At 43.3% G+C, this 25,787-nt stretch overlaps 1 protein-coding gene across 1 annotated transcript in view; it reads left to right on the top strand.

Moving 5' to 3' along the window:
• Positions 1–455: 455 nt before the first annotated feature.
• LOC139536713 (golgin subfamily A member 5-like) overlaps positions 456–25,787 on the top strand; it is a 37,798-nt gene continuing 12,466 nt past the window's right edge. The window contains exons 1-5 of the mRNA XM_071337318.1: positions 456–465; positions 2,776–2,987; positions 3,233–3,609; positions 3,780–4,068; positions 22,076–22,302. Of these exons, the coding sequence (XP_071193419.1) occupies positions 456–465; positions 2,776–2,987; positions 3,233–3,609; positions 3,780–4,068; positions 22,076–22,302 (1,115 nt within the window). The remainder of the gene's footprint in view (positions 466–2,775; positions 2,988–3,232; positions 3,610–3,779; positions 4,069–22,075; positions 22,303–25,787) is intronic.

The raw sequence follows: 25,787 nt of genomic DNA, 5'->3' as shown, positions 1-25,787 counted from the left end.
TTTTTTTCTTTAAGCAATGGCTCTTTCTGGCCACTCTTCCGTAAAGCCCAGCTCTGTGGAGTGTACGTCTTAAAGTGGTTCTATGGACAGATACTCCAATCTCTTCTGTGGAGCTTTGCAGCTCCTTCAGGGTTATCTTTGGTCTCTTTGTTGACTCTCTGATTAATGCCCTCCTTGCCTGGTCCGTGAGTTTTGGTGGGCGGCCTTCTCTTGGCAGGTTTGTTGTGGTGCCATATTCTTTCCATTTTTTAATAATGGATTTAATGGTGCTCCGTGGGATGTTCAAAGTTTCTGATACTTTTCTATAACTCAAACATTATCTGTACTTCTCCACAACTTTGTCCCTGACCTGTTTGGAGAGCTCCTTGGTCTTCATGGTGCCGCTTGCTTGGTGGTGTCTTTCAGAACAGCTGTATATATACTGAGATCATGTAACAGATCATGTGACACTTAGAATGTACACAGGTGGAGTTTATTTAACTAATTATGTGACTTCTGAAGGTAATTGGTTGTAATGCAACAAAATAGGAAAAACGCGAAGGGGATAAATACTTTTGCAAGGCACTGTACGTCTATGTAGATATTCAATAAAAAATCTGTCGTGTCCAGCTACAATAGTCATTTACAACATTAGCAATGACTACACTGTATTTCTGATCAATTTTATGTTATTTTAATGGACAAAAAATGCGCTTTTCTTTCAAAAACAAGGACATTTCTAAGTGACCCCAAACTTTTGAACAGTAGTGTATATAGTTTCTATTGTCATGCCCTGACCTTAGTTATCTATGTTTTTCTGTATTATTTTGGTCAGGTCAGGGTGTGACGAGGGTGGGTATGCTTGTTTTGTATTGTCTAGGGTTTTTGTATGTCTAGGTGTGTTTGTAAGTCTAGGCATACAGTGGGGAGAACAAGTATTTGATACACTGCCGATTTTGCAGGTTTTCCTACTTACAAAGCATGTAGAGGTCTGTAATCTTTATCATAGGTACACTTCAACTGTGAGAGACGGAATTTAAAACAAAAATCCAGAAAATCACATTGTATGATTTTTAAGTAATTAATTCGCATTTTATTGCATGACATAAGTATTTGATCACCTACCAACCAGTAAGAATTCCGGCTCTCACAGACCTGTTAGTTTTTCTTTAAGAAGCCCTCCTGTTCTCCACTCATTACCTGTATTAACTGCACCTGTTTGAACTCGTTACCTGTATAAAAGACACCTGTCCACCCACTCAATCAAACAGACTCCAACCTCTCCACAATGGCCAAGACCAGAGAGCTGTGTAAGGACATCAGGGATAAAATTGTAGACCTGCACAAGGCTGGGATGGGCTACAGGACAATAGGTAAGCAGCTTGGTGAGAAGGCAACAACTGTTGGCGCAATTATTAGAAAATGGAAGAAGTTCAAGATGACGGTCAATCACCCTCGGTCTGGGGCTCCATGCAAGATCTCACCTCGTGGGGCATCAATGATCATGAGGAAGGTGAGGGATCAGCCCAGAACTACACGGCAGGACCTGGTTAATGACCTGAAGAGAGCTGGGACCACAGTCTCAAAGAAAACCATTAGTAACACACTACGCCGTCATGGATTAAAATCCTGCAGCGCACGCAAGGTCCCCCTGCTCAAGCCAGCGCATGTCCAGGCCCGTCTGAAGTTTGCCAATGACCATCTGGATGATCCAGAGGAGGAATTGGAGAAGGTCATGTGGTCTGATGAGACAAAAATAGAGCTTTTTGGTCTAAACTCCACTCGCCGTGTTTGGAGGAAGAAGAAGGATTAGTACAACCCCAAGAACACCATCCTAACCGTGAAGCTTGGAGGTGGAAACATCATTCTTTGGGGATGCTTTTCTGCAAAGGGGACAGGATGACTGCACCGTATTGAGGGGAGGATGGATGGGGCCATGCATCGCGAGATCTTGGCCAACAACCTCCTTCCCTCAGTAAGAGCATTGAAGATAGGTCGTGGCTGGGTCTTCCAGCATGACAACGACCCGAAACACACAGCCAGGGCAACTAAGGAGTGGCTCCGTAAGAAGCATCTCAAGGTCCTGGAGTGGCCTAGCCAGTCTCCAGACCTGAACCCAATAGAAAATCTTTGGAGGGAGCTGAAAGTCCGTATTGCCCAGCGACAGCCCCGAAACCTGAAGGATCTGGAGAAGGTCTGTATGGAGGAGTGGGCCAAAATCCCTGCTGCAGTGTGTGCAAACCTGGTCAAGAACTACAGGAAACGTATGATCTCTGTAATTGCAAACAAAGGTTTCTGTACCAAATATTAAGTTCTGCTTTTCTGATGTATCAAATACTTATGTCATGCAATAAAATGCAAATGAATTACTTAAAAATCATACAATGTGATTTTCTGGATTTTTGTTTTAGATTCTGTCTCTCACAGTTGAAGTGTACCTGTGATAAAAATTACAGACCTCTACATGCTTTGTAAGTAGGAAAACCTGCAAAATCGGCAGTGTATCAAATACTTGTTCTCCCCACTGTATGTAGGTCTATGATGGCCTGAATTGGTTCCCAATCAGAGGCAGCTGTTTATCGTTGTCTGATTGGGGATCATATTTAGGTTGCCATTTTCCCTTGGGTATTTGTGGGTTCTTGTCTATGTGTAGTTGCCTGTGTCAGCACTCGTTCTATATAGCTTCACGTTCGTTTTTGTTACTTTGTTAGTTTGTTTAGTGTTTTTCTTCATTAAAAGAAGAATGTATTCATATCACGCTGCGCCTTGGTCTCCTCAATACAACGAACGTGACAGAAGAACCCACCAAAAAAGGACTCAAGCAGCGTGAAAAGGAGGAACAGCGCTTTGTGGAGAATTGGACCTGGGAAGAAATACTGGATGGAGCAGGACCCTGGACGCAGCCGGGGGAGTATCGCCTTTCTAAGGAGGAGATAGAGGCAGCGAAGGCGGAACAGAGATACTACGAAGAGAAGTACCGAGGGGACAGGACTCTGCCATGGAGGCAGGTAGAAACAGCGTAGGAGGAACGGTGGCGATATGAGGGGACACGGCTAGCACGGAAGCCCGAGAGGCAGCCCAATAAATGTTTTGGGGGGGGGACACACGAGGAGATTGGCTGAGTCAGGTTGGAGACCTGAGCCAACTCCTCGTGCTTACCGTGGGGAGTGTGTAACTGGTCAGGCACCGTGTTATGCACAGATGCGCACGGTGTCTCCAGTTCGCATTCTTAGCCCGGTGTGCTCTATTCCAGCTCCTCGCATTTGCCAAGCTAGAATGGGCATCCAGCCAGGACGTATTGAGCCAGCTCTACGTTCCGGATCTCCAATGCGTCTCCACGGCCCAGTGTATCCTGTGCCTCCTTCCCGCACTCGCCCTGAGGTGCGTGTCCCCAGCCCAGTACCACCAGTTCAGGCACCATGCACCAGGCCTCCAGTGCACTTCCAGAGTCCAGAGCTTCCGACAACAGTACCCAGTCCAGAGCTTCCGGCGACAGTACCCAGTCCAGAGCTTCCGGGTACAGTACCCAGTCCAGAGCTTCCGGCGACGGTACCCAGTACAGAGCTTCCTGCGACAGTACCCAGTCCAGAGCTTCCGGCAACAGTACCCAGTCCAGAGCTTCCGGCGACGGTACCCAGTCCAGAGCTTCCGGCGACGGTACCCAGTCCAGAGCTTCCGGCGACGGTACCCAGTCCAGAGCTTCCGGCGAATGTACCCAGTCCAGAGCTTCCGGCGACAGTACCCAGTCCAGAGCTTCCGGCGACGTTTCACAGTCCGGAACCTCCAACGGCGGTCCCCAGCCCGGGGGCTCCGGCGAAGGTCCCCAGCCCGGGGGCTCCGGCGAAGGTCCCCAGCCCGGGGGCTCCGGCGAAGGTCCCCAGCCCGGGGTCTCCGGCGAAGGTCCCCAGCTCGGGGTCTCCGGCGACGGTCCCCAGCCCGGGGTCTCCGGTGACGGTCCCCAGCCCGTGGTCTCCGGCGACGGTCCCCAGCCCGGGGTCTCCGGCGATGAGCCACGGTTCAGCTCTACAAAGGCGGAGGGAGCAGTGTAAAGATGGGGGGCGGCGTCCAGAACCAGAGCCGCCACCGAGGGTAGATGCCCACCTGGACCCTCCCCTATAAGTTCAGGTTTGCGGTCGGGAGTCCGCACCTTTGGGGGGGGTACTGTCACGCCCTGAATTGGTTCCCAATCAGGCAGCTGTTTATCGTTGTCTCTGATTGGGGATCATATTTAGGTTGCCATTTTCCCTTGGGTATTTGTGGGTTCTTGTCTATGTGTGGTTGCCTGTGTCAGCACTCGTTCTATATAGCTTCACGTTCGTTTTTGTTACTTTGTTAGTTTGTTTAGTGTTTTTCTTCATTAAAAGAAGAATGTATTCATAACACGCTGCGCCTTGGTCTCCTCAATACAATGAACGTGACATCTATCTAGTTTTGGTCATTTAAGTTGACACTGAAACAGTCTTTCAAACCTCGAACATTAGCACTTATATACAGAAAAGAAACCTGTAATTAGCTCCAATGACTGTAATTTCCTCCACATTAAAGGGATAGTTAGAGATTTTGGCAAGTCTGATGAGCACGAATAGCATGCTAACTGTTCCTTTATTCTTTCAGTCATTGCGCTAGTTAGCATTGCCTCATGAAACTACCTATTACTTCCTTCATACTGGATGCAGAGACATAAAAATGGTATCCACGATGGTATTTTGTTGCAGCTAGTGATATTCATAAAATAAATATTTTTTCACATAAAAAAATCCCGCAATATATCACCCCCCCCCAAAAAAACAAAAAAACATTTGCGGAACCCCTGCAGTACCTTTAGGGGTCCGCGGACCCCAGTTTGAAAACCTCTGTTCTAGAGCAACATGTGGACTTACAAATAGCCTACCAAATGTCTGTAATTATAAGCAGAAAGATATCTAAATGAGGCTTAAAAAACATGTTTCCCCTGCACCCCCTGTCCCCAAAAAGTTGTGCCGCCCCTGCAACAGATGAGTGCTTCCTGAATGAATTAGCAAATATTTGACAGCAGTTGTGTGGACCTGGAGGCCTGGGTTTGAATAGCCCCGTCTTAGAGTATATACTCCTGGGCTGTTTACACCCCCCACTCACTGACCTATTTCTACTCTTCACTGTGTCATTTTCTGCCTCTTTACACATCTGCCCATCATCTGCACTACAGCAGTAAATCTTTTAATATTTTATTACTAGTATTGCAATATGCAACCCAGTTGGAATAAATCCATGAGGACATTGAGCCATGGAAATGTTAAACAAATTAGTAATTTTTTGCTGAGTTAGATGGAGCATTTCAGTAGTTAGTTATCTGGTTAGATAGATCTGTTTCTGTTTTCGCTAAAAGCAGAGTTGGATCTGAATACCTGGCATAAAGTTACTAAACATGTCTTGTCAGGTACAAACATGTAGTCTACTCTTTTATAAAAACACAATCTGGAATGCCTTCAAATTGTATCACTATTTGTCTTTAGGCAACCTGCCTGAGGTAACATCAGTATAACATCAAAACATATGGTAAATGTCTAAGAGATCACTTTGCTAAGCAGCCTTTGTAGTGGCATGCTGATATTGACTGAAGAATGTTTCTACGTCAAACTTGGGTTTTGCATAGTGTGTTCCCACGCTAGACTAACTGCCATTGATCTGCAGCCAGCCCAGCCATGAGAATGACTGGGCTTGGCATTTTATTGGCCCTCTGCTGCCCTTGATGATGAAGATGGGACTATAACCTAGAGGGGGGCTGTATTCTTACCTCTAATTTCAGTTGATCGCTCGAGAACTGTTTAGAGGTCTGTCTGTCTGTCTGTCTGTCTGTCTGTCTGTCTGTCTGTCTGTCTGTCTGTCTGTCTGTCTGTCTGTCTGTCTGTCTGTGTGCCGCGTGCGTGCGTGCAAGACAAAACTGGCCTTTTATTTGCATATATCCGTGTCTTGTTTACCTTGTCCCCTCAAATTCTTCATTCCTGTGAGGTCCCTCCAGTGTCACAGGGGAAGAAAGCTGACACTCCTTCCTCCCACTACACAGGCAGGTTGACAATACCATGGCACTACTATTACAGATGCCCTAGGCCCTGGTTCACACACCTGACTTACATCAGTGTTCACATGGACACACAGGGCCGTTGTAAGGCACTGAAGTCTAAAAGGACCTGACACACTTCCAGGTGTAGCCATGGTTATGCATTGCCTGTACGTATTAGATTGCAGATGGATTGATGGTTAAACGGGATCACTGTCTCAGATTCTATAACAAGATTGATTTCTTCGAAGGGGTATTTATGCGGATCAAATTGTATGTGATAAAAACCAGATACAAGGGAGATTTTCACGAGATGAACAGTTGAGGTACGATCACGAATATCCTACCAACGGGACATCAAAAACTGTAACATCTTATGTTTCATGGAATCGTGGCTGAATGATGACATGGATATTCAGCTAGCGGGGATATACGCTGCACTGGCTAGATAGAACAGCACACTCCGCGGTAAGACAAGGGGGGGGGGGGGTGGTCTGTGCATATTTGTAAACAACAGCTGGTGCACGAAATCTAAGGAAGTCTCTAGATTTTGCTCGCCTGAAGTAGAGTATCTTATGATAAACTGCAGACCACACTATTTGCCAAAAGAGTTTTCATCTATACATTTCGTGGCTGTTTATTTACCACCACAGACAGATGCTAGCACTAAGACCGCACTCAGCCAGCTGTATAAGGAATTAAGCAAACAGGAAACCACTCGCTCCTAGTGGCTGGAGACTTTAATGCAGGGAAACTTAAATCAGTTCTACCAAATTTCATGTGCAACCAGAGGGGAAAAATTCTAGATCACCTGTACTCCACACACAGAGACGCGAACAAAGCTCTCCCTCGCCCTCCATTGGGTAAATCCGACCACAACTCTCTCCTCCTGATTCCTGCTTACAAGCAAAAATGAAAGCAGGAAGCACCAGTGACTCGGTCTATAAAAAGTGGTCAGATGAAGCAGATGCTTAACTACGGGACTGTTTTGCTATCACAGACTGGAACATGTTCCGGGATTCTTCCGATTGCATTGAGGAGTACACCACATCAGTCACTGGCTTTATCAATAAGTGCAACGAGGACGTCGTCCCCACAGTGACTGTACGTACATACCCCAACCAGCAGCCATGGATTACAGGCAACATTCGCACTGAGCTAAAGGGTAGAGCTGCCGCTTTCAAGGTGCGGGACTCTAACCCGGAAGCTTATAAGAAATCCCGCTATGCCCTCCGACAAACCATCAAACAGGCAAAGCGTCAATACAGGGCTAAGATTGAATCATACTACACCGGCTACGACGCTCGACGGATGTGGCAGGGCTTGCAACTATTACAGACTACAAAGCGAAGCACAGCCGCTCGCTGTCCAGTGACACGAGCCTACCAGACGAGCTAAATAACTTCTATGCTTGCTTCGAGGCAAGCAACACTGAGGCATGCATGAGAGCATCAGCTGTCCCGGACGACTGTATAATCACGCAATCTGTAGCCGACGTGAGTAAGACCTTTGAACAGGTCAACATTCACAAGGCTGCGGGGCCAGACGGATTACCAGAACGTGTGCTCCGGGCATGTGGTGACCAACTGGCAGGTGGCAACTGGCAGGTGTCTTCACTGACATTTTCAACATGTCCCTGATTGAGTCTGTAATACCAACATGTTTCAAGCAGAACACTATAGCCCCTGTGCCCAAGAACACTAAGGTAACCTGCCTAAATGACTACAGAACCATAGCACTCATGTCCGTAGCCATGAAGTGCTTTGAAAGGCTGGTAATGGCTCACATCAACACCATTATTCATTGACTACAGCTCAGCGTTCAACACCATAGTACCATCAAATCTCATCACTAAGCTAAGGATCCTGGGACTAAATAACTCCCTCTGCAACTGGATCCTGGACTTCCTGACGGGCCGCCCCCAGGTGGTGAGGGTAGGTAGCAACACATCCGGCACGCTGATCCTCAACACTGGAGTCCCTCAGGCGTGCGTGCTCAGTCCCCTCCTGTACTCCCTGTTCACCCACGACTATGTGGCCAGGCACGACTCCAACACCATCATTAAGTTTGCCGATGACACAGAAAGTATTCACCCCCTTGGCATTTTTCCAACCTGGAATTAAATTATATTTTGGGGGGGTTTGTATCATTTGATTTACACAAAATGCCTACCACTTTGAAGATGCAAAATATATTTTTATTGTGAAACAAACAAGAAATAATAAGAAAAAAAACTGAAAACTTGAGCGTGCATAACTATTCATCCCCCCAAAGTCAACACTTTGTAGAGCCACCTTTTGCAGCAATTACAGCTGCAAGTCTCTTGGGGTATGTCTCTATAAGCTTGGCACATCTAGCCACTGGGATTTCTGGCCATTCTTCAAGGCAAAACTGCTCCAGCTCCTTCAAGTTGGATGGGTTCCTGCTGGTGTACAGCAATCTTTAAGTCATACCACAGATTCTCAATTGGATTGAGGTCTGGGCTTTGACTAGGCCATTCCAAGACATTTAAATGTTTCCCCTTAAACCACTCGAGTGTTGCTTTAGCAGTATGCTTAGGGTCATTGTTCTGCTGGAAGGTGAACCTCTGTCCAAGTCTCAAATCTCTGGAAGACTGAAACAGGTTTCCCTCAAGGATTTCCCTGTATTTAGCGCCATCCATCATTCCTTAAATTCTGACCAGTTTCCCAGTCCCGCCGATTAAAAATATCCCCACAGCAGGATGCTGCCACCACCATGGGGATGGTGTTCTCCGGGTGATGAGAGGGGTTGGGTTTGTGCCAGACATAGCGCTTTCCTTGATGAGCAAAAAGCTCAATTTTAGTCTCATCTGACCAAAGTACCTTCTTCCATATGTTTGGGGAGTCTCCCACATGCCTTTTGGCAAACACCAAACATGTTTCCTTATTTTTTTCTTTGACCAATGGCTCTTTCTGGCCACTCATCTGTAAAGCCCAGCTCTGTGGAGTGTACGGCTTAAAGTGGTTCTATGGACAGATACTTCAATCTCCGCTGTGAAGCTTTGCAGCTCCTTCAGGGTTATCTTTGGTCTCTTTGTTGATAATACCCTCCTTGCCTGGTCCGTGAGTTTTGGTGGGCGGCCTTCTCTTTGCAGGTTTGTTGTGGTGCCATATTCTTTCCATTTTTTAATAATGGATTTAATGGTGCTCCTTGGGATGTTCAAAGTTTCTGATATTTTTCTATAACCCAACCCTGATCTGTACTTCTCCACAACTTTGTCCCTGACCTGTTTGGAGAGCTCCTTGGTTGTCATGGTTCGCTTGCTTGGTGCTGTTGCAGACTCTGGGGCCTTTCAGAACAGCTGTATATATGCTGATATCATGTGACAGATCATGTGACACTTAGATTGCACACAGGTGGACTTTATTTAACTAATTATTTGACTTCTGAAATAAGATTTGACCAGATCTTATTTAGGGGCTTCATAGCAAAGGGGGTGAATACGTATGCACGCACACTTTTCCGTACACATTTTATTTACATTTTTTGAAACAAGTAATTTTTTTCATTTCACTTCACCAATTTGGACTATTTTGTGTATGTCCATTACTTGAAATCCAAATAAAAATCTATTTAAATTACAGGCTGTAATGCAACAAAATAGGAAAAACACCAAGGGGGGTGAATAACCACCTATCCCTCAACGTAACCAAGACTAAGGATATGATTGTCTGTACAATTGTGGACTACAGGAAAAGGAGGACCGAGCACGCCCCCATTCTCATCGACGGGGCTGTAGTGGAGCAGGTTGAGAGATTCAAGTTCCAACAAATCACCAACAAACTAGAATGGACCAAACACACCAAGACAGTCGTGAAGAGGGCACGACAAAGCCTATTCCCCCTCAGGAAAGTAAAAAGATTTGGCATTGGTCCTCAGATCCTCAAAAGGTGGTTCACCTGCAACATCGAGAGCATCCTGACTGGTTGCATTACTGCCTGGTATGGCAACTGCTCTGCCTCCGACCGCAAGGCACTACAGAGGGTAGTGCATACAGCCCAGTACATCACAGGGGCTAATCTGCATGCCATCCAGGACCTCTACACCAGGCGGTGTCAGAGGAAGGCCCTACAAATTGTCAAAGACCCCAGCCACCCAAGTCATAGACTGTTCTCTCTACTACCGCATGGCAAGCGGTACTGGAGCGCCAAGTCTAGGACCAAAAGGCTTCTCAACAGTTTTTACCCCCAAGCCATAAGAATCCTGAGCAAGTAATCAAATGGCTACACAGACTATTTGCATTGTGTGCCCCCCCCCCAACCCCTCTTTTACGCTGCTGCTACTCTCTGTTTATCATATATGCATAGTCACTTTAACCATACCTACATGTACATACTACCTCAATCAGCCCGAATAGCCCGAATAACCGATGCCTATATAGCCTATATAGCCTCGCTACTGTATATAGCCTCGCTACTGTTATTTTTCACCGTCTTTTTTACTGTTGTTTTTATTTCTTTACTTATCTATTGTTCACCTAATACCTTTTTTTTACTTAAAAATTGCACTGTTGTTTAGTGACTGTAATTAAGCATTTCACTGTAAGGTCTACTACACCTGTTGAATTCGGCGCATGTGACAAATAAACTTTGATTTGATTTGTCTGGGTTTCTAAAGGCTTTCTTCAGAAAATTGAGGAATTGAAAAGAGAGTGTGGTGTTTTACTTAAGCCTGATCAATGACTATAGGATCAAAGTAGTCTGCGTTTAGTAATTTTCAACTACAGTCTATATAGTAAATAATATGTAGTGCATACACAGTGCCATTAATATGGATGGGTGTGTTGTGGGCTTTAAGATACTTTGACTGAGTTGGGCAGTCTCCTAACAGCAATTCTTCAGCTCATGCATATAATATAGCCCATGTGCATGCAATCAAACACAGTTAAGATAATAATGAAAAATAGAAGTTTGTTTCTGCATTGTTCTATAGCACAGCTAACACTCTGCCTTTCTTTTTCTCTGTCTTTTTTATCTGCTTCTCCCTGCTCTCCCACTGTTTCTCCTGCTTTGGTATCACTCTCACTCTCCTATAGCATTACATCATAGTTGAACTCTCCTCCCACACACTCTGCAGCCTGAGGTCATAACCCTGCACTTGTGCCCTGCTTCACTTGGAGACAGATACAGGTTGAACTATATGGAGGCAGATACAGGTTGAACTGTATGGAGACAGATACAGGTTGAACTGTATGGAGACAGATACAGGTTGAACTGTATGGGGACAGATACAGGTTGAACTGTATGGGGACAGATACAGGTTGAACTATATGGGGACAGATACAGGTTGAACTATATGGAGACAGATACAGGTTGAACTGTATGGGGACAGATACAGGTTGAACTATATGGAGACAGATACAGGTTGAACTGTATGGGGACAGATACAGGTTGAACTATATGGAGGCAGATACAGGTTGAACTGTATGGAGACAGATACAGGTTGAACTGTATGGGGACAGATACAGGTTGAACTATATGGGGACAGATACAGGTTGAACTGTATGGGGACAGATACAGGTTGAACTGTATGGGGACAGATACAGGTTGAACTATATGGAGACAGATACAGGTTGAACTGTATGGGGACAGATACAGGTTGAACTGTATGGGGACAGATACAGGTTGAACTATATGGGGACAGATACAGGTTGAACTATATGGAGACAGATACAGGTTGAACTGTATGGGGACAGATACAGGTTGAACTATATGGAGACAGATACAGGTTGAACTGTATGGGGACAGATACAGGTTGAACTATATGGAGGCAGATACAGGTTGAACTGTATGGGGACAGATACAGGTTGAACTATATGGAGACAGATACAGGTTGAACTGTATGGGGACAGATACAGGTTGAACTGTATGGGGACAGATACAGGTTGAACTATATGGAGACAGATACAGGTTGAACTATATGGAGACAGATACAGGTTGAACTGTATGGGGACAGATACAGGTTGAACTATATGGAGACAGATACAGGTTGAACTGTATGGGGACAGATACAGGTTGAACTATATGGAGGCAGATACAGGTTGAACTGTATGGAGACAGATACAGGTTGAACTATATGGAGACAGATACAGGTTGAACTGTATGGGGACAGATACAGGTTGAACTATATGGAGGCAGATACAGGTTGAACTGTATGGAGACAGATACAGGTTGAACTATATGTAGACAGATACAGGTTGAACTGTATGGGGACAGATACAGGTTGAACTATATGGAGACAGATACAGGTTGAACTGTATGGGGACAGATACAGGTTGAACTATATGGAGACAGATACAGGTTGAACTGTATGGGGACAGATACAGGTTGAACTATATGGAGACAGATACAGGTTGAACTGTATGGGGACATATACAGGTTGAACTATATGGAGGCAGATACAGGTTGAACTGTATGGAGACAGATACAGGTTGAACTATATGGAGACAGATACAGGTTGAACTGTATGGGGACAGATACAGGTTGAACTGTATGGAGACAGATACAGGTTGAACTATATGGAGACAGATACAGGTTGAACTATATGGGGACAGATACAGGTTGAACTATATGTAGACAGATACAGGTTGAACTGTATGGAGACAAATACAGGTTGAACTGTATGGAGACAAATACAGGTTGAACTGTATGGAGACAAATACAGGTTGAACTGTATGGAGACAGATACAGGTTGAACTGTATGGAGACAAATACAGGTTGAACTGTATGGAGACAAATACAGGTTGAACTGTATGGAGACAAATACAGGTTGAACTGTATGGAGACAAATACAGGTTGAACTATATGGGGACAGATACAGGTTGAACTATATGGAGACAGATACAGGTTGAACTATATGTAGACAGATACAGGTTGCACTGTATGGAGACAGATACAGGTTGAACTATATGGAGACAGATACAGGTTGAACTATATGGGGACAGATACAGGTTGAACTATATGGAGGCAGATACAGGTTGAACTATATGTAGACAGATACAGGTTGAACTGTATGGGGACAGATACAGGTTGAACTATATGGAGACAGATACAGGTTGAACTATATGGAGACAGATACAGGTTGAACTATATGGAGGCAGATACAGGTTGAACTATATGTAGACAGATACAGGTTGAACTGTATGGGGACAGATACAGGTTGAACTATATGTAGACAGATACAGGTTGAACTGTATGGGGACAGATACAGGTTGAACTATATGGAGACAGATACAGGTTGAACTATATGGAGGCAGATACAGGTTGAACTATATGGAGACAGATACAGGTTGAACTGTATGGGGACAGATACAGGTTGAACTGTATGGGGACAGATACAGGTTGAACTATATGGAGACAGATACAGGTTGAACTGTATGGAGGCAGATACAGGTTGAACTATATGGAGACAGATACAGGTTGAACTGTATGTAGACAGATACAGGTTGAACTGTATGGGGACAGATACAGGTTGAACTATATGTAGACAGATACAGGTTGAACTGTATGGGGACAGATACAGGTTGAACTATATGGAGACAGATACAGGTTAAACTATATGGAGGCAGATACAGGTTGAACTATATGGAGACAGATACAGGTTGAACTGTATGGGGACAGATACAGGTTGAACTGTATGGGGACAGATACAGGTTGAACTGTATGGAGACAGATACAGGTTGAACTGTATGGGGACAGATACAGGTTGAACTATATGGAGACAGATACAGGTTGAACTATATGGAGGCAGATACAGGTTGAACTATATGTAGACAGATACAGGTTGAACTATATGGACACAGATACAGGTTGAACTGTATGGGGACAGATACAGGTTGAACTGTATGGAGACAGATACAGGTTGAACTATATGGAGACAGATACAGGTTGAACTATATGGAGACAGATAGGTTTGACTGAAAGGGTATATGCAGTATCTTTTATAACCATGACCTTATGGTCTGGTAACCTATGTGTATTTTTATAGAGACAGAAATGTTTCATTCAGGGTATAGCCATCCACGCCACTGCGCTTGACCTTACTGCCTAGTTATGTCAGGACCCGGTGCGAGAAACAGTCACTAATAATTGGCAGAACCCAGAAGATGAGGCAGACACAGCAGTACTAGAGATGGTGGTTTAATAAAAAATAGATATCTTCCAAAATACAAAAGAAAATCCACAAAGTAGTAAAAACAGCAAGGGAAAAAACAAACCTCAAAAGATCAATCCAAAAATACACGAGAACAAAACCGGAGAACCTCTGGAAAATTCAACAAGAGAAAAATGTTCACAAAGGCTGGGGCTGGGTGCTAACATACAAACACTGAGCAAGGAACTGAGGAACACACAGGGTTAAATACTAACAAGGGAATGACTTACAGGTGCAAACAATAATTAGGGCAAGAAAAGACAAAAAGGTACAAAAAAGGTGCAAGGGGGACATCTAGTGAACAAAACCTGAACAGTCCTGGCCAAAACCTGACAAGTTATGTTTGTTCAGTTCAGTTGTATCCATATATTGTAGGTTTAAGTAGGTGAGGACAGATAGGTTTGACTGCTATGCATGGGCAGCAGCAGTAAGTGTTTACAGAGTCTGTTCCTTTTAGCCTCAGGTGTTGCTCTGCTCTCCAAACCGGTTAAATTGCACCCAGCATCAGGGCCAGTTAATCCAAGCCTGTCACCATAGCCTCTATCTACCACCTTTCTTTTACTGGAGAAATCACTGGAATGTTTCTATGTCAGACACACCCAGCTTGGACCCAGCCCAACTCAAGGTGTCATAAAAAAATAGATGCACCCCCCCAAGTAAAAAATAAGTTCACATGACCCTCCCCTTGTACTGTAACGTTTTGTGCACAACCTTCCTGACTCCTAGAATTAACTCAAAATAATGTTTATGACCACAAATAACAATAACTCTAGTGACCTTGTATTTTTTTAATGTGGATATCAACTTTGCCACTTCAGCATGCTTTTGTGGTACAGTCGATGCCACTCAGATTAAGGGTTCACTGATCACCACGGACGAGCTCACTCTCCCTGCCTATTTCATTAGGCCTACACTACGATCAGAGCCAGCTGCAGATAGTGATCAACTAGTGGGAAATCAGATTTTCAACATTTTTATGCTATATTTATAATGATATAAAATACACTGAGTATACAAAACATTATATACATGCATTATATACAGTTTAAGTCGGAAGTTAACATACACCTTAGCCAAATACATTTAAACTCCGTTTTTCACAATTCCTGACATTCCTGACAGAGTAAAAATACCCTGTCTTAAGTCAGTTTGGATCACCACTTTATTTTAAGAATGTGAAATGTCACAATAATAGTAGAGAGAATGATTTATTTCAGCTTTTCTTTCATCACATTACCAGTGCGTCAGAAGTTTACATACACTCAATTAGTATTTGGTAACATTGCCTATAAATTGCTTAACTTGGGTCAAATGTTTCGGGTAGCCTTCTACAAGCTTCCCACAATAAATTGGGTGAATTTTGGCCCATTCCTCCTGACAGAGCTGGTGTAACTGAGTCAGGTTTGTAGGCCTCCTTGCTCGCACCCGCTTTTTCAGTTCTGCCCAAAAAATATTCTATAGGATCGAGGTCAGGGCTTTGTGATGGCCACTCCAATACCTTGACTTTGTTGTCCTTAAGCCATTTTGCCACAACTTTGGAAGTATGCTTGGGGTCATTGTCCATTTGGAAGACCCATTTGCGACCAAGCTTTAGCTTCCTGACTGATGTCTTGAGATGTTGCTTCAGTATATCCACATAATTTTCCTCCCCTCATGATGCCATCTATTTTGTGAAGTGCACCAGTCGCTCCTGCAGCAAAGCACCCCCACAACATGATGCTGCCACCCCCTTGCTTCACAGTTGGGATGGTGTTCTTTGGCTTGCAAGCCTCTCCCCTTTTCCTCCAAACATAACGATGGTCATTATGGCCAAAAAGTTATATTTTTGTTTCATCAGACCAGAGGACATTTCTCCAAAAACTACGATCTTTGTCCTCATGTGCAGTTGCAAACCGTAGTCTGGCTTTTTTTATGGCGGATTTGGAGCAGTGGCTTCTTCCTTGCTGAGCAGCCTTTCAGGTTATGTCGATATAGGACTCGTTTTACTGTGGATATATTCCTCCAGCATCTTCACAAGGTCCTTTGCTGTTGTTCTGGGATTGATTTGCACTTTTCGCACCAAAGTACGTTCATCTCTAGGAGACAGAATGAGTCTTCCTGAACGGTATGACGGCTGCGTGGTCCCATGGTGTTTATACTTGCACACTATTATTTGTACAGATGAACGTGGTACCTTCAGGCGTTTGGAAATTGCTCCCAAGGATGAACCAGACTTGTGGAGGTCTACAATTTTTTTTCTGAGGCCTTGGCTGATTTCTTTTGATTTTCCCATGATGTCAAGCAAAGAGGCACTGAGTTTGAAGGTAGGCCTTGAAAGACATCCACAGGTACACCTCCGATTGACACAAATGATGTCAATTAGCCTTTCAGAAGCTTCTGAAGCCATGACATAATTTTCTGGAATTTTCTAAGTTGTTTAAAGGCACAGTCAACTCAGTGTATGACCCACTGGAATTGTGATACAGTGAGTTATAAGTGAAATAATCTGTCTGTAAACAATTGTTGGAAAAAATACTTCTGTCATGCACAAAGTATATGTCCTAACCAACTTGCCAAAACTATAGTTTGTTAACAAGAAATTTGTGGAGTGGTTGAAAAATTTGTTTTAATGACTCCAACTTAAGTGTATGTAAACTTCCGACTTCAACTGTACATGCTATTTCCATACATTTTCCACCAACAGGTTCCTGTGCCAATGCACCCCACAGCAAATTAACAAATCATATACCGACTTTGGGTGCTTCAATTTCATGGTTTGCGTTTTCAACACCACAATAAATAGACTGTCGATTTCACCAAACAGAAAATACATCCCTCCCTACTGTAACGCTTGTCTATTTCGTCCTCCTCATCGGACGAGGAGAGGCGAGAAGGATCGGACCAATATGCAGAGTGGTTCGTGCTCATGATGATTTATTAAAACCGGAACTGAACACTGAAATACAAAACAATAAACAAAGTGCAGAAAACCGAAACAGTACCGTGTGGTGAAAACACTAACACGGTAGACAAACACCCACCAAAACACACGTGAAACCCAGGCTGCCTAAGTATGATTCTCAATCAGGGACAACGAATGACAGCTGCCTCTGATTGAGAATCATACCAGGCCGAACACAAAATCCCAACATAGAAAATCACACATAGACAACCCACCCAACTCACGCCCTGACCATACTAAATAAATACAAAACAAGGGAAAACAGGTCAGGAACGTGACACCTACCTTGTAGAAGGCTTGGCTTGACAATCTCCGAATGTCATTACACAAACTTGGTGTTTGTATCAGATTCTTTCCATTCATCAAATGGCTGCTGCACAGTTTGGATTGATTGATTGATCTTATTTGTCAGTAAAAAAAGAAACATATACAATACCCTTCAAAAGTTTGGGGTCACTTAGAAATGTCTTGTTTTTGAAAGAAAAGCAATTTTTTTGTCCATTAAAATAACATCAAATTGATCAGAAATACAGTGTAGACATTGTTAATATTGTAAATGACTATTGTAGCTGGAACGGCAGATTATTTTAGAATATCTACATAGGCGTACAGAGGCCCATTATCAGCAAACATCACTCCTGTGTTCCAATGGCACGTTGTGTTAGCTAATCCAAGTTTATAATTTTAAAAGGCTAATTGATCATTAGAAAACCCTTTTGCAATTATGTTAGCACAGCTGGAAACTGTTGTTTTGATTAAAGAAGCAATAAAACTGTCCTTCTTTAGACTAGGTGAGTATCTGGAGCATCAGCATTTGTAGGTTCGATTACAAGCTCAAAATGGCTAGAAACAAAGAACTTGCTTCTGAAACTCGTCAGTCTACACTTGTTCTGATAAATGAAGACTATTCCATGCGAGAAATTGCCAAGAAACTGAAGATCTCGTACAATGCTGTGTACTACTCCCTTCACAGAACAGCGCAAACTGGCCCTAACCAGAATAGAAAGAGGAGTGGGAGGCCCCGCTGCACAACTGAGCAGGAGGACAAGTACATTAGAGTGTCTAGTCTGAGAAACAGAAGCCTTACAAGTCCTCAACTTGCAGCTTCATTAAATTGTACCCGCAAAACATCAGTCTCAACGTCAACAGTTAAAAGGTGACTCCGGGAGGCTGGCCTTCTTGGCAGAGTTCCTCTGCCATGAGAATAGAAAGGTTCAGAACTTTTGTGAAACATCACAGCACAGCTGAAAAATATATGGCAAATAGAAATCCAATATGGATGCTGTTAAGAGATAGATGGGAGGGTTGAATGTAACTAATGTAAAACATACTGTGTCCGTAAAACGTATATGGGTTAAGAAATTTTGTTTGAAATTTTGAAAGATATGGCAAATAGAAATCAAACCGGGTGGACATCATAAATAGATGGGCGAGGTTGAGGGTAGAGAAAGGACAGGATTAAAAACAAACAAAATATAACTATTTTAAAAAGTATATGTATACAGTATGTATACGCTGGAAGTAGAGGCCTAAGCTTTGTTGTTCACTAGTTTACTCCAATTAGGGGAGGGGTGGTAGGATTAGAAAGTAATAAAGGAAAATATATATTAAAAAAAGAAAGGTCCACCAGCCAAAGGACATGCAGCCAACTTGACACAACTGTGGGACGCATTGGAGTGAACATTGGCCAGCATCCCTGTGTAACGCTTCCGACACCTTGTAGAGTTCATGCCCCGACGAATTGAGGCTGGGGGAGGGGGGATCAACTCAATATTAGGAGGGTGTTCCTAATGTTCTGTACACTCGGTGTACAATTATATAGATACAGACACATTAAGGCCACAACACTGTTTAGGTGCGTGTTTGAGGTTGTGGACAGGTGTCTTTTATACTGATAACAAGTTCAAACAGGTGCCATTAATACAGGTAACGAGTGGAGGACAGAGGAGCCTCTCAAAGAAGAAGTTACAGGTCTGTGAGAGCCAGAAATCTTGCTTGTTTGTAGGTGACCATATACTTATTTTCCACCATAATTTGCAAATAAATTCATTAAAAATCCTACAATGTGATTTTCTGGATTTTTTTTCTCATTTTGTCTGTCATAGTTGAAGTGTACCTATGATGAAAATTACAGGCCTCTCTCATCTTTTTAAGTGGGAGAACTTGAACAATTGGTGGCTGACTAAATACTTTTTTGCCCCACTGTATGTAAATAAGGTATTCCTGCAATAATTTCTAAAACCCTGTTTTTGCTTTGTCATTATTGGGTATTGTGTGTAGATTGGTGAGGAACGTTTTTTATTTAATCAATTTTAGAACAAGGCTATAACGTTACAAAATGTGGAAAAAGTCAACGGGTCTGAATACTTTCTGAATGCACTGTATGTTTTCTTCCTCTGGGTGATGACTGTGTCATAGTAGGATCCCCTTTCAAAAATAACTTGTGTTGTAAGCTACACAATTTTTGTAAACATGGTATTTTTCACTGGTTTTGTTGTTTGGGTTTTGCTGTTTTTCTTATTCACACTTTTTAAATCACAATAAAGTCAGACACTTCATTCTCATGTTGGTTTTGTTTGTCATATATTTTTTGAAGGCTAGTACAGACTACAGGGCTTAGCATGGTTCTGTAACATGTAACAACAGAATGACTGTCCAACATTAAGGCTTGACCCCCCAAGACATTACCCCCATCTAAATGGCCATGTACGACCTTGTGTTATGTGTAAGTGGCCTTTAAACCATTTCAATGAGGACCTTCCTGCTATGGCACATGGGTGAGAATGGCTGTCTAGCTGTAGACAGTAAGAACATATCCTATCTACATAAACTCAGCAAAAAAAGAAACGTCCCTTTTTCAGGACCCTGTCTTTCAAAGATAATTCGAAAAATTAAAATAAACTTCACAGATCTGCATTGTAAAGGGTTTAAACACTGTTTCCCATGTTTGTTCAATGAACCATAAACAATTAATGAACATGCACTTGTGGAACAGTCGTTAAGACACTAACAGCTTACAGACGGTAGGCAATTAAGGTCACAGTTATGAAAACTTAGGACACTAAAGAGGCCTTGCTTCTGACTCTGAAAAACACCAAAAGAAAGATGCCCAGCTCATCTGCGTGAATGTACCTTAGGCATGCTGCAAGGAGGCATGAGGACTGCAGATGTGGCCAGGGCAATAAATTGCAATGTCCGTACTGTGAGACGCCTAAGACAGCACTACAGGGAGATAGGACGGACAGCTGATCGTCCTCGCAGTGGCAGACCACGTGTAACAATACCTGCACAGGATTGGTACATCTGAACATCACACCTGCGGTACAGGTACAGGATGGCAACAACAACTGCCCGAGTTACACCAGGAACGCAAAATCCCTCCATCAGTGCTCAGACTGTCCGCAATAGGCTGAGAGAGGCTGGACTGAGGGCTTGTAGGCCTGTTGTAAGGCAGGTCCTCACCAGACATCACTTGCAACAACGTCGCCTATGGGCACAAACCCACCGCCGCTGGATCAGACAGGACTGGCAAAAAGTGCTTTTCACTGACGAGTCGCGGTTTTGTCTCACCTGGGGGGATGGTCGGATTTGCGTTTATCGTCAAAGGAATGAGCGTTACACCGAGGCCTGTACTCTGGAGCGGGATCGATTTGGAGGTGGAGGGTCCGTCATGGTCTGGGGCAGTGTGTCACAGCATCATCGGACTGAGCTTGTTGTCATTGCAGGCAATCTCAACGCTGTGCATTACAGAGAAGACATCCTCCTCCCTCATGTGGTACCCTTCATGCAGGCTCATCCTGACATGACCCCTCAGGAGACTGAAAATATTTGGCATGGGTCCTCAGATCCTGAAAAGGTTCTACAGCTGTACCATTGAGAGCATCCTGACTGGTTGCATCACCGCCTGGTATGGCAACTGCTCGGCCTCCGACCGCAAGGCACTACACAGGGTAGTGCGTACGACTCAGTACATCACTGGGACCAAGCTTCCTGATATCCAGGACCTCTACCAGGTGGTGTCAGAGGAAGGCCCAAAAATTGCCAAGGACTCCAGCCACCCTAGTCATAGACTGTTCTCTCTACTACCGCACGGCAAGCGGTACCGAAGCGCTAAGTCTAGGTCAAAAAGGCTTGATCAAATGGCTATCTGGACTATTTGCATTGTCCCCACCACTCATTTTCACGCTGCTGCTACTCTCTGTTTATTATCCATGCATAGTCACTTTACCTATACCTACATGTACATATTATCTCAATTACCTCGACTAACCGGTTCCCCAGCACATTGACTCTGTACCGGAACCCCCTGTATATAGCCTCGCTACTGTTATTTTATTGTTGCTCCTTAATTGTTTGTTATATTTCTATTCTTTTTTTTTCTTCTTAAAACTGCATTGTTGGTCATGGTCTTGCAAGTAAGCATTTCACTGTTGTATTCGGCGCATGTGACAAATACAATTTGATTTGATTTGAGTTGAGACAACTTCCCAACAGATTCTCTGTCCCCCTCCGCCAGCAATACATCTGGAACCTGTATCAATTCTGAGAACTGCCAACCTGTCACAATTTTGAAATACTGCTGAAAAACAACAGAACATCTTAATTGTAACAAATAATCAATCCTGGTCCTGGAGGCCATGGATCTGCCAAGATTTATTGGCCTCCGTCTGATTGTTCAAGAGCAGTATAGAGCCAGAGTCATTGCCAGTCATTTTACCCATTCCTACATCCTGGCAACCATGACTGTTGACAGCCATATATGATAGACATGACCTAGAACAGTTGCATGTCTTGTATTATAGTAAACCCACTGTAGGGTGATTAATTCAATAAGTATAGATGCCATATTGCTCTTTCATGCCATGATGATGGTGGGAATGTCTCTCTCTTTTGCTTGTGACAGATTGAGGTCTAAGATTCAACTCGTTCCCTCTCTTTTTCCCCAGGAGGTGGAGGAGGTTAAAGAGGAGATGGTGAACATCGTTAAGAAGAAGGTAGTGAAGAGGGTGATAGAGAGCGTGTCTCAGGTGGGGATAAAGAGTGAGGTGAGGGAGGTAGAGCCCGTGGTGAAGATGGACACACGTTTCTTCGGAGAGCTGCTGGCGGAGGTTTACAGGAAGAACTGTGACATCCACACCTGCATCTCAGAACATGTGGCCAAGATACGTGGAAGGTGTGTTTTGATTTTCTCAACATATAGCCATATTTATATTCATAGATTTACCCCCAAGCACAACACGTAACAGAATCAATAAGAAAGAAACAAGACAGAAACCAAAGGGAGAGGGCAAATCTAGATCCTACTGAACTGTCCAGACTAGGCTACATTATGAAATACAGTGGCGTGGCACACACCCCCTCAGCCCTCGCAAGGCCCGAGGACCCACGAGCTTTGGGGACCCCCCGGAGGTTTGCCCCCCCAGATAGTATATGAAGAAGTCATAAGCAATATTAAAAAAATATATATATATATATTACAGGAAATGTGCTTTAAAATTGCAACATTTTCTCTCAGCCTCATGGATTATTATTTTTTGAAAAGCAGGAAATTAGCTCAGGGATTCTTAAAAGTCAGAACAATCCTTGTCCCGCAGGGGAACTTTATTTTTTTAGTTGAATTTTGTTGCATTATTTGAGTTTCAAATGTACATTTATGGGAATTTTATATGGAAAATCTTTGTTTTTAGAATTTTTTAAATACTTTAAATATTATACATTTCCATGTCGGCTCTATGCCTGGAAATGCCCTTGTCCGGAACAAAGGATCGCAATTTCAAACTCTAAAAAAGTGTTTAAAATTCAAGAAATTTGCAGTAATGGATACTAACTGAAACATGATCTTATGTAGTTTCTTGCAATACCCCTCTGTGAATTTAAAGAATATTTCTCTCAAAACTGTGATTCCTAAAAGATGTGTCCAGAGATTTGGTCAACTCTGTCAGATTGACTTGGAATGAGCAGGGTAAGCTATACTATAAGGACCCCTTATGCATGTCCTCATTACATGTAGAAAAGTGTTGGTCCCAAGTTTCATGAGCTGAAATAAAAGATCCCAGAAATTTTCCATACGCACTAAAAGCTTATTTCTCTCTAATTTTGTGCACAAATTTGTTTACATCCCTGTTAGTGAGCATTTCTCCTTTGCCAAAATAATCCATCCACCTGACAGGTTTGGCATATCAAGAAGCTGATTAAACAGCATGATCACTACCCAGGTACACCTTGTGCTGGGGACAAGGTGTACCTGTGTGCACAACACAATGCCACAGATGTCTCAAGTTTTTAGGGAGCGTACAATTGGCATACTGACTGCAAGAATGTCCACCAGAGCTGATGCCAGAGAATTTAATGTTAATTTCTCTACCATAAGCAATGTCGTTTTAGAGAATTTGCCAGTGTGTCCAACTGGTCTCACAACCGCAGACCACCTGTAACCACGCCAGCCCAGGACCTCCCCATCCAGATTCTTCACCTGTGATTGTCTGAGACCAGCCACCCAGACAGCTGATGAAACTGTGGGTTTGCACAACCAAAGAATTTCTGCACAAACTGCCCGAAACCATCTCAGGGAAGCTAATCTGTGTGCTCGTTGTCCTTACCAGGGTCTTGACCTGACTGCAGTTTGGTGTTGTAAGCGACTTCAGTGGGCAAATGCTCACCTTTCATGGCCAATGGCACGCTGGAGATGTGTGCTCTTCTTTGATGAACTCCGGTTTCAACTGTACTGGGCAGATAGATGGCGTCGTGTGGGCGAGCGGTTGGCTGATGTCAACGTTGTGCCCTATGGTGACGGTGGGGTTACGGTATGGGCAGGCATAAGCTACAGACAACAAGCACAATTGGATTTTATCAATGGCAATTTGAATGCTCACAGATACCGTGATGAGTTCCTGAGGCCAATTGTCATGCCATTCATCCACTGCCATCACCACATGTTTCAGCATGATAATGCATGGCCCCATGTCACAAGGATCTGTACACAATTCTCATACTCACCAGACATGTCACCCATTGAGCATGTTTGGGAATGCTCTGGATCGATATGTACTGTATGACAGCATGATCCAGTTCCCACCAATATCCAGCAACTTCACACAGCCATTGAAGAGGGGTGGGACAACATTCCACAGGCTACAATCAAGAGCCTGATCAACTCTATACAAAGGAGAGGTGTCGTGCTGCACGATGGCAAATGATGGTCACAGCAGATACTGACTGGTTTTCTGATCCATGCCCATACCTTTTGTTAAGGTATCTGTGATCAACAGATACATATCTGTATTCCCAGTCATGTGAAATACATAGATTAGGGCCTATTGAATTATTCAATTGACTGATTTCCTGATATGAACTGTAACTCAGGAAAATCTTTGAAATTGTTGCATGTTGCGTTTATATTTTTGTTCAGTGTACATTTAACTAAGTTTTAGAGTCATAAAGCAACTGACGAAATCCAAAATTGCTACTGTGTGTACCACTTGAATGAAGAAGAAAAATGAATTTTTTGTCACCTCCACAAAACATCAACTCCAACAGACTTTTGTCTACCGTCAACTCCATCAGAGTACTGAAAGATCTGATAAAGTAGTTGTTTTTATTGGGGATTTATAAATGAATAATTTTCCATATTTTACAATTGGTTGTATTGAACTTTTATTTTTAGAGGTAAAAATATGTCTGTTTTGAGTATCTGTTGTCAACTCCGTCAGTGACTTGTCAACTGTGTCACTGATGGCTAACCCCCTGAAGATATACTTTTTGTCAATATTCAGAAAAATATTTTAATCACTGTTTTGCAACATATGCTTAAACAATGGAAGTATTTACTGCGCTAGACCTACAGGATAATGTTTGCTTTATAAATGTTGTTCTATATTCTAAATAAAATAAAAACACGCCAAAATGCTTAAAAAATATGCCCTGGAGTTTGGAGATTTGTATTACATATTTGAATAATCTAATGTTAGAATTAACCTCTATGGGATCGGTGTCCCCCCCCCCCCCCCACGGAACGATTGAGCTAACATAATGCTAATGTGATTAGCATGCGGTTGTAAGTAACCCCAAAAATTCCCAGGACATATAGTGGGGAGAAGAAGTATTTGATACACTGCCGATTTTGCAGGTTTTCCTACTTACAAAGCATGTAGAGGTCTGTAATTTTTATCATAGGTACACTTCAACTGTGAGAGACAAAAATCCAGAAAATCACATTGTATGATTTTTAAGTAATTAATTTGCATTTTATTGCATGACATAAGTATTTGATACATCAGAAAAGCAGAACATAATATTTGGTACAGAAACCTTTGTTTGCAATTACAGAGATCATACGTTTCCTGTAGTTCTTGACCAGGTTTGCACACACTGCAGCAGGGATTTTGGCCCACTCCTCCATACAGACCTTCTCCAGATCCTTCAGGTTTCGGGGCTGTCACTGGGCAATACGGACTTTCAGCTCCCTCCAAAGATTTTCTATTGGGTTCAGGTCTTGGAGACTGGCTAGGCCACTCCAGGACCTTGAGATGCTTCTTACAGAGCCACTCCTTAGTTGCCCTGGCTGTCTGTTTCGAGTCGTTGTCATGCTGGAAGACCCAGCCACGACCCATCTTCAATGCTCTTACTGAGGGAAGGAGGTTGTTGGCCAAGATCTCACAA

This window comes from Salvelinus alpinus, chromosome 13 (assembly GCF_045679555.1).
Source record: "Salvelinus alpinus chromosome 13, SLU_Salpinus.1, whole genome shotgun sequence".
In the NCBI taxonomy this organism is placed as follows: Eukaryota; Metazoa; Chordata; class Actinopteri; order Salmoniformes; family Salmonidae; genus Salvelinus; species Salvelinus alpinus.
Note: the sequence above shows the minus strand (reverse complement) of the source record. Positions and strands in the feature narration are given on the sequence as shown.